We start from the raw sequence: 9,791 nt of genomic DNA on the forward strand, positions 1-9,791 counted from the left end.
TACGATAAGCATATAATTTTGTTATAGATTGCTACTGACGATTTCCCCCTAAAAATGATGAAAACCATGACAGAGACAGGTTTGCTATTTTGAGGGGATGTATAGCATAAGGTATCCTTTGTAGTCCCAAAAAAATCATGCTTTATCACTGTCGCATTATACTAGCTTTTTCTAACACAGCACAGGTACACTCAATTAAAGCCATTAGCAAATGAATAAAAACACCTTTTTCAACCACAAATAAGAGATACATAACAGCGACTTCACACAGAGGCTCTGGCCTAGGGGCCCCCTGAGCTCATGGGCCCCTGGGCCTGGGCCCGGTAGGCCCGTTCGTTAATCCATCCCTGCATCTGAGAAGATGCCTGTTTGAAGAAATGTATTTATAATCTTCAGGACATGACTTGAAACCCTGTCGAACACCCGCTTAAATGCTGTAGGTACAGGGTCAATACATGAGGTGGAGGAGTTGCACTCAGTGACAGTCTTACAAAGATCCATCAATGTGATCCAGGTGACATTTCCCATGGTTGCATCTTTTTACAGTGTTTTCTGAGGCCATCTGCGTTTACATCAGAAATAATACTGGCTCTAACTGAACATGACCATGTACCATCAGGACTTTGAGAATGCAAGCTACTACTCAAACAAGAAATGGTAAAAACCTGCATAATGTTGCTGCAGGTGTAAGACCTAAGAATAGGTTAAACGCATCATTACAGTGACTGTGACATAATTACTGTGACTGTTGCAGTAGTAGTCAATGACTCAGTTCATGTTCAACGCCTCCACAGTTTCCCAGCTGCAGTCGTATGACTCCGCTGTCATGCAGCTGCGTCAACTGCTTAAACTCCTGCGGCATGGCGTGGTAACTGTTGGGAGGTTCGTTGTCATAGTAATGATGAGAGAGTGTCTTGTTGTCCGGTCCGTGTGAAAAGGGCCAGAAGCCGTAGACGTCCACCTGGTCGCAGAGGGAGAGGGCGAGTGTCACCATGAAGAGGCCGGTGGAGAGTCGCTGAGCACTGACATCCCGGGCCGCCCAGAAGGCACTGACACGCCGCAGGAACTCCGGGTGGGCGAACAGGACTGTCTGATTGGCTGAAGCATCAGCAACTGTTTGAGCAGCCCAAAAGGATGGCTTTATGCCGATACTTGAAGAGAAGGCTGGCATGTAGATGAAGCTTCTGTCATACACACTCAAGCACTCCAATAGCTTGGAACCCTTCAGATCCTTGAACCTCAAACAAATAAACACACACACACAGATAAAGTTAGTGTGTGCATAATGTGTGTTCGTATAGAATAGAAAAGCCTTTATTGTCATTGTATTCGCATACAACGAAATTTGGAGCGCTGCTCCTGTTGTTGTGACGAGGGACAACATATAACACAACTACAACAACATATAGCACAACACAACTAGCTAAAAACAGTACAAATAATCCGTCTCATTTTATGTTTTCATGTTTTGTTACTTCAAGAAAACAATAAAAACAAATTTGGAAAAAAAAAACAGTAAAAATAGAGTTCAGCAAAGTGCGGTGGTATAGATTAAAGTACTTCCCTGAGGAACAATAAATACAATAAACAGTACTTCCCTGAGGTGCTTTACAATAAATACAGTAACATTTTGTTTATACACATGTGTAAGGTGACTGAGATGGCATAAGTGACTTGCAGTCAATAAAGTGATTAGTGTATTAATAATGCACAATGAAATTCTATGTTTAGTGCATGTCTGTGTTCAATGTTCTGATGGCCGTCCGGAAAAAACTGTCATTTAGATGCGTGGTCCTTGCTCTAGAGGACCTGTACCATATGCCCGAGGGCAGGAGAGTAAACAGGTGGTGGCCTGGGTGAGAGGAGTCTTTCATTATGTTATTGGCCCTGCCAAGGTTGCGGGAGCGTGCAATGATTTCCACAGTTTGTGGGCGGTTTGGTTTGTGAGGAAGTCCTTTATCCAGGTGCAGATGGAGGGGGGGGGGGGGGCTAGTGCAGTTAGTTTGCTGACTAGTATGCCTGGAATGATGGTATTGAATGCTGAGCTGTAGTCTATGAAGAGCATTCTTACATAGGTTCCTCTGAGTTCCAGGTGGCTCAGTGCGGTGTGGAGGGTTATACTGTATGTCAGAGTGTCTCTTGAAGGTGTTGACTGACCGGGGAGCACGTTCACATTAAAGTACTGACAAAACAAATCATGTTATTATGTTGTGTGCCAGTGCACTCGTGTTTATGCTGTGCAATAGAGAGAAAGAGAGAGAGCATGAGCGAGTGTATGTGTGTGTGAGTCTATCTACCTTTTGTCTATGATGCTTGGGTTCGCTGTCACAATGTGTGTCCTTTTGCCAGAATCTGTAGTCAAGGGAGGAAGATTGCACCTATCCACAAACACACACACATGCACACACGCACATAAACACACGGGGGAAAGAACAGGCATTGGGTGTGTAGCCTGGTCTAACCAGACCCAAATTCACTTTGTGAATAGATAGGGTCTGGCCACGCTCCATCCTTAAATTGGGAACTTAAAGCTTTAGAAACACAAAATCAACAGCTAAACAAGAGAAAGACCGTAGACATGGCTTCTGCATTGCTACAACCAAAATAGCCAGAACTAGGGTCTGGCCACCTTCCATAGGGGATCAATAGGGTCTGGCCACCTTCCATAGGGGATTGATAGGGTCTGGCCACGCTCCATAGGGGATTGATAGGGTCTGGCCACGCTCCATAGGGGATTGATAGGGTCTGGTTACGCTCCATAGGGGATTGATAGGGTCTGGCCACCTTCCATAGGGGATTGATAGGGTCTGGCCACCTTCCATAGGGGATTGATAGGGTCTGGCCACCTTCCATAGGGGATTGATAGGGTCTGGCCACGCTCCATAGGGGATTGATAGGGTCTGGCCACCTTCCATAGGGGATTGATAGGGTCTGGCCACCTTCCATAGGGGATTGATAGGGTCTGGCCACGCTCCATAGGGGATTGATAGGGTCTGGCCATGCTCCATAGGGGATCGATAGGGTCTGGCCACGCTCCATAGGGGATCGATAGGGTCTGGCCACCCTCCATAGGTGATTGATAGGGTCTGGCCACGCTCCATAGGGGATCGTTTCCATTTGTTGATGGACGTAGACTTCAGGTTCATTTTGAAACCATTGGACCAGCCTTTAACCAATCGCCGTTGACTGCTATGAGATTGCTATACTTCCTACTTCGCCACTAACGGTGCAAGTTTTTGAAGCCTTTTCCCAAACCCTGTGGCAGTAAGGAAACAATGTGTTTGCCCTTGATGAATACATGTACAGTGCCCTCCACAATTATTGGCACCCCTAGAAAAATCTTATAATTAAAATCTAACTGAAGTATATTTCCAGTCATGTTTTAAATTTTTAAGTTGACCTGTTTGATAAGGAACTCTTAAGAGGTCAACCATGACTTCCTGTTCCACTGGCGTACAAATATGAGGTGACACAAACAAAATTCCATTAGTCATTAATCACTATGGGAAAGACCCAAGAACACAATGACGATGTGCGACGGAAAGTTGTGGAGCTGCACAAATCAAGAAATGGACACAAGAAAATCTCTAAAGAGTTGAAAATACCCATTTCCACTATCATGGAAATAATTAAGAAGTTTAAAGCGACAGGAGATGTTAAGAATCAGCCTGGAAGAGGACGTGTGTGTACATCGACCCCACGCACCGTGAGGAGGATGGTTCGACTGGAAAAAGAATCTCCAAGAATCACAGCTGGAGAATTGTAGAGGTGAGTTGAGTCTTGGGGTCAGAAAGTCTCCAAAACTACCATCAGACGCGACCTACATCACCACAAGTTGTTTTGGAGGGTTGCCAGAAAAAAGCCTCTGCTGTCAATCAACTACAAACTAAAGCGCCTACAGTTTGCCAAATGTAAGTCAGACTTTCAATGGGGCGAGTTATATGGTCAGATGAGACCAAAATAAAGCTTTTTGGCAACAAACATCAAAGGTGGGTTTGGCGTAGACAGAAAGATAGCCATACAGAAGAGACCCCCATACCCAATGTGAAGTATGGTGGCGGATCTTTGATGTTGTGGGGCTGTTTTTCTTCCAAAGGCCCTGGACATCTTGTTAGGATACATGGTATCATGGACTCCATCAAATACCAGCAGATATTAAATGAAAACCTAACAGCCCCCTCCAGTAAGCTTAAAATGGGCTGTGGTTGGACCTTCCAGCAGGTCAGTGATCTGAAGCACACCTCAAAATCAACACAAAAATGGTTCACCGACCGCAGAATAAAGGTTTTGCCATGGCCATCACAGTCCCCCGACCTAAATCCCATAGAAAATCTGTGGAATGAGCTGAAGCCGAGTCTACAAACGTAGACCTTAGAATTTGAAGGATCTGGAGAGATACTGCATGTAGGAATGGTCTCAGATCCCGTGCCATGTGTTCACCAACCTCATCACGCATTATAGGAGAAGACTCAGAGCTGTTATCTTGGCAAAGGGAGGCTGCACAAAACATTAAATTAAGGGGTGCCAATAATTGTGGCACACATGTTTTGGGGAAAAATATTTATTTAATGTCAACAGTTTTTTTTTCTTTCAATAGTTTTACTTCATTGAAAAGGTAAGATTTTTGTGAATATTTTGAGTGAAAGACCAAAAGGATAAACAGCAAAGACATATTTTTTTATAGCCTGTTTTGCTCATATTCACTAGGGGTGCCAATAATTGTGGAGGGCACTGTACATTCTTCTTGCTCTAGCTTCAATTATTCGATGTAGTGTTGCTACTACTACTTATAGCAGTACTTATACTGCTAGCGTTCAGAGTGGCTGACGATTCATGTTGCAAAGTGGGTCTCCAGGCTATCAGAGTGGCTAGCGATTCATGTTGCAAAGAGGGTGTCCAGACTATCAGAGACTAACCGAGGACTGACCCCCCACATAATAACTTTTATCTAATATACGCCAGCTGCGTTGTACTTATCTATTTATTTTATTTTTATTTATATAATGTATTGCTATTACCTTGCTGCTATTACACCTACATTTCCCTTCAGGGAACTTTTATTAATCCCCGTAGGGAAATACAGGTGTAATAGGAATACATTATATATTGTGTGTTATATACACACACAAACACACATATATATACAGTATATATACAGTATATATACAGTATTTACTGTATATACACACACACACAATTTATCATCAGATGTGATGTTTGGTCATTCAGACCTCTCTGATTGTGGAGGTGGTGTGTATGTGTGTATGAGAAAGAGAGTGTGTGTGTGTGGACTCGTAGTACCTGATGATGAACTGGGCTCGGTCGATCTCTTGGCCACAGCCACTGTTCTTCAGGATGCCCCCATTCCCAACCACTGCACAGGAGCTCAGACGACGTGGCAGGGGAGGCTCCTACACACACACACACACACACACACACACACACACACACACACACACACACACACACACACACACACACACAATCACATTCCGTTTACTGTCCAACTGACAACACACGTATCAGTTAAAGTTGCATTTGTAGGCAAACAATATCATAATGGTTTGATTCCAGATACATTCATCTATTCACACTCTTGATGTTGAAGCAACAACAACACTTTCTAAATGTGAACCAGACTATGAGGAGACAGAGGGCAAGTACACAGCTGAGATGGAGGACATTACTAATGGTGGAGCCGGAGCACAAGAGAAGAACGCTGATGAGTGGAACGCTGGTTTCCAATGGTTCCTCAGTGGAACAATGGTTCCAATGGTTCCTCAGTCTTTATTCTGTGGTGAAGGGCAGAAGCACCACTGAGTATGTATGGCAGTAACGTGTCTGAAGAGGCAGTTGGGTGAACAAGCACATTCCCTGGCATCATTTCATTTGACTGTCTTAGGCTTAAACCATTTCCTTCAAGCAACTGGAGGATTCACTAAGAGAAACATCTGGAAAGAGTGGCACACTTTCAAACAAGAGAAGCAAAGAATACCTTTTCCTTTTGATCAGTTTTGATCAGGCAAATCAGTTCTCCTGCCATCCACCTGCACTCTTTAGTTTCCTTGTTTGTAAGACTCTGTAGCCTGTTTGAGCCATCTGTGTCCTGCAGAGGGCGCAACACTCTGAACAACCTCTCACAAGAGCATCTCCTCACAGATGCTGGAAGGAGCCTTTTACTAGGGGACTTTGAATGAGGGGAAATGTCTGTATCGAGGAGGCTGTGCACAGTCTACATATTCTACAGCCTTTTGCAGCCTCTATCTTGCAGACCCCCAGTATTGAACTGAAGCATCATTCAGCAACCACAATGGTAACCAGAGAGAGAGAGAGTGTTCTAAACGTAGTCTCTCTATCATTTACCTACGTTAGTTTCGGGGAAATACCCCTGAGCAGTTAAACTCTGCATGAAATCAAGGCATGAAAAGCAATTCTTGTGCAAGACATTGACAAACAAAAATGTGGTGTGTTGTTAGTACGTAACTTCCTGTTTTGTATCTTTGGAAAATCTGTGTCTCTTTACAAGTGTTTGTAACCCCCCCCCCCACCCCCCATTTTACTTCTGTGAGGCGCATTGTGTTACCTCCTGGTATGAAATGTGCCGTACAAATAAAGTTTGATTTGATTTGATTTGATATTCGTTCATACCCTTTCCAAAATACTAGTAGGTATCAAACTTAACCCTTTGACGAATACAATCACAAATATGTGATGAGAATGTTGTTAACTGAAGGTCACATTTGATGATGTAATAATGAACGCAAGCGACCGTAATAAATGGCAGTTCATGTAAATTCTAGATCTTTACAGTGTAATTGTGGGATGAAAAAAATACACACTCCTCAAAAGATCACACAAAAATCTCTGGAATCTGAATTTTCAAAAGAGGCTAATCCTTCAAGAGGAAACCAATGGAGAGTGGGAGCAAGTTTACCTTCACAAACAGCGAATAGGTGTGTACGTCGACAGAGAAAGTTTACCTTCACAAACAGCGAATAGGTGTGTGCGTCGACAGTGTGTGAGGTGGAGCTGTCCAAATCGAACTGAAGTACGGAGCCAAGAGGAGCATTGTGCTGTGTCACTGCAAACAGCCTCTCTGCATCACAACACTCCTTCAAATTCCTCCTGTCAGGGACAAAACACACAGACAGAGACACGTAATATACACTGATGAGCCACAATATTGTGACCACCTGTCCAATATACCAAGGCATTGACAATACAAGACCTCTTAAGGTGACCTCTGGTAGCTGGCAGCAAAAAGTTAGGAGCAGATCCTTTAAATCCTGTAAGGTTAGGAGCAGATCCTTTAAATCCTGTAAGGTGGCTTGTGAGGGGAAGCCAGCATTGATCAGACGTGTTCCTCAGCATCCCACAGATGCTTCAGTGGATGAAATGGGTGAATTTGGAGGCCATGGCAACACCTTGAACTATTCATCATGTTCCTCGCACCATCCCTAACAATTTGTACAGGTTTGCACCGCATGTTATGCTACTGCCCTTAAGGAAATGCAATTGCCTTGATAGTGTACCTGTCTCCGCAATACTGTTTAGGCAGGTAGAATGTACACACATCTAAAAGGAGAGGCTAGGCTCTCTTTCTCTCTCTTTGTTTCTTTCTCTCTCTCACTCACTCTCACACACACACACACATAGTGCAGGTAAAAGTTCAACAAAGCTGAGGTTTGCAGCCACAGAATGAGAGGATTGTAATTCTTAAAAAATCTACTTTCTTAAATTCAGCAGTATGACATTACTTTGCATTTGCATTGGGCAGGGTTACATAATCACCTCCATATCTCCACCACTATGATCATGTTCACACTCGTGACGAGACCTTACCTGAGTGCCTCGCTGTTTGTGACGTTCCTCCTCCACTGTGGCTGAAGCTGAAGTAATGAAATGATTTTACTCATGAGCACAAAACTCTTGCGCCTACTCGAGTCAACTCTCCGCTCCTGAATCCAAAACCAGCACAGCGTGAGAACAGCCAGCACTATCGCCAGCCAGAGGCCCTTTCGACTGCAACTGAATGGGGCCATGCTGAAACCATGTGCCTAGCCCAAACCGAGCTTCTTTGAGTCTTGAGCTGAGTACCAGTACAGCAAACAGCAGTACTGGCAAATTCCAAAATCAATATTCCAACTGCAAGCAAGAAGCACAAGGTAACAGATATAGCTTCTGTTGTGTCTGAAATACCCCTGTAAGTCTCGAAGAGTCAGGAGGCTGGATGTGTAGATCTGAAGTTTATTGCTGTCGTCTCGTGCAGCAATGGAGGTGGTTCATGAAGCATCTCGGTGTGTGTGTGTGTGTGTGTGTGTGTGTGTGTGTGTGTGTGTGTGTGTGTGTGTGTGTGCTGAGCAGGATGTTTCAGAGGCCTCTGCCCCTCCTATAATTTTGTGTGTGTGACAGGTGGCTGCCCTGGCCAATCAGAATTTGTTTCACTTCTGTCTTTCAGTCTAACATCAGTCGGTCTCAGTATGAGTGCCCCTGCTTCACACACTAGAACTGCTCCGTGTTTACAGATAAAAAACACTACACTTCCCAGCCTTGCAGATGACTTTCTATTCTTAACTTTTCACTGCCTACATTTCAAACTTTTGGAAGGCAAAATGACAAAGGCAGAAGGTGGAGGATAGTTGTGGCAAACTTACAAGCAAGCACACACCCACACACCCACATACACACACACCCACATACACACACACACACACACACACAAACATCACCAAATGATGATGCAAAGAAAAGAAGTACATATAAGGTATGATGATCAGAATGAACCAGTTGACAAGGAGGATTGTTACAAGGACTATGAATTGGCCTATGAAAGTGTGGTCGACAGATGTTGCAACTTCCCAGTTGCTCATGAACTCACCACAAGTACTGATCAAATCTTGCTAGTTTGTGATCCCATGACACCCAGAATCCGGCACCTTATAACGTTGCCTCGCCTCTGTCAAATACAATTGTTTTCTGATATAGTATAATTGAATTTTCAATTGAATAGAACAATTGTTGTCAAATATTTCATAATACAGCGACAGAAACCTCACAGCAGAAGGCCTCTGCAAGTTGCAGTTTATCACATAACACATGCAGGCTCCTATTTTGAGGACGACCAGGCGGGTTGTCTAAACTCCGACGATAAACAATTATCCGCAGAGGTGAGGAATGTCCCTGTCTCAGCCTTGACTGATTCTGGTGCTGAGAAAAACTTAATTGACTCCTGCTTGGCATCCCAGAGGGTTTTACTGTAGGATTTCCCCCCCTTTGTAGAAAACCTGTTGAATGGATACATTTGGTCTAGGAGGTCCTAATTGTATTGTTGCCAATTTTTCGTCATTAGTACGCCGACCGAAAGGAGTTTTTTTCAAAGAAAGAATTGAGTTGTTGCACTGAGCACTAGCCATATCGACAGAATATGCCTTGGTCGAAGCTGTATGACATTCTTATACGCTTTTACGTCCATTACGTATGACGAAAGCATGGAGGGGCGAGCCCTGATAGAGGCATAGCCTAATCTTTCACCATTTCTCAAAGCGTGTGTGTGCGTGTGTGTGAAGGACAGTGAGAGAGAGAGAGATCGTGTCTGCTTTTTCCAGCCTTGTAGGGATCTGTTGCTCCCTCACCACGCTGTGTCTTATGGTATAAGTTACATGCACTTAAAACATATTTTGTTGGATTTGCTTGGTCGTAATGTGGACATCGTTGCACATTAATGTGTGAATCAACACAGATTTCTCTTGTAAGCCTTTTAGACACAACTTCAACTAATTTCAATGAAATGG

At 43.8% G+C, this 9,791-nt stretch overlaps 1 protein-coding gene across 1 annotated transcript; it reads right to left on the minus strand.

Moving 5' to 3' along the window:
- Positions 1–310: 310 nt before the first annotated feature.
- Positions 311–8,682, minus strand: LOC105892371 (alpha-N-acetylneuraminide alpha-2,8-sialyltransferase-like). The gene is made up of 5 exons (XM_031564764.2): positions 7,843–8,682; positions 6,981–7,125; positions 5,302–5,411; positions 2,298–2,378; positions 311–1,238 (listed from the first exon to the last, which is right to left on the minus strand). Exons 1-5 carry the CDS (start codon positions 8,040–8,042, stop codon positions 761–763), a joined length of 1,014 nt encoding a protein of 337 aa, XP_031420624.1. The 5' UTR covers positions 8,043–8,682; the 3' UTR covers positions 311–760.
- Between the last annotated feature and the right edge of the window lie 1,109 nt (positions 8,683–9,791).

Source organism: Clupea harengus, chromosome 3 (genome assembly GCF_900700415.2).
Source record: "Clupea harengus chromosome 3, Ch_v2.0.2, whole genome shotgun sequence".
Taxonomy (NCBI): domain Eukaryota; kingdom Metazoa; phylum Chordata; class Actinopteri; order Clupeiformes; family Clupeidae; genus Clupea; species Clupea harengus.

Excerpts from the sequence above, each read along its gene's own strand:
- LOC105892371 (XM_031564764.2), bottom strand. The coding sequence starts at position 8,042 with ATGGCCCCATTCAGTTGCAGTCGAAAGGGCCTCTGGCTGGCGATAGTG. Across the intron at positions 5,412-6,980 it reads CCTATTCGCTGTTTGTGAAG|GAGCCTCCCCTGCCACGTCG; the intron begins GTAAACTTTCTC and ends GTGTGTGTGTAG. Across the intron at positions 2,379-5,301 it reads CGAGCCCAGTTCATCATCAG|GTGCAATCTTCCTCCCTTGA; the intron begins GTACTACGAGTC and ends GTTTGTGGATAG.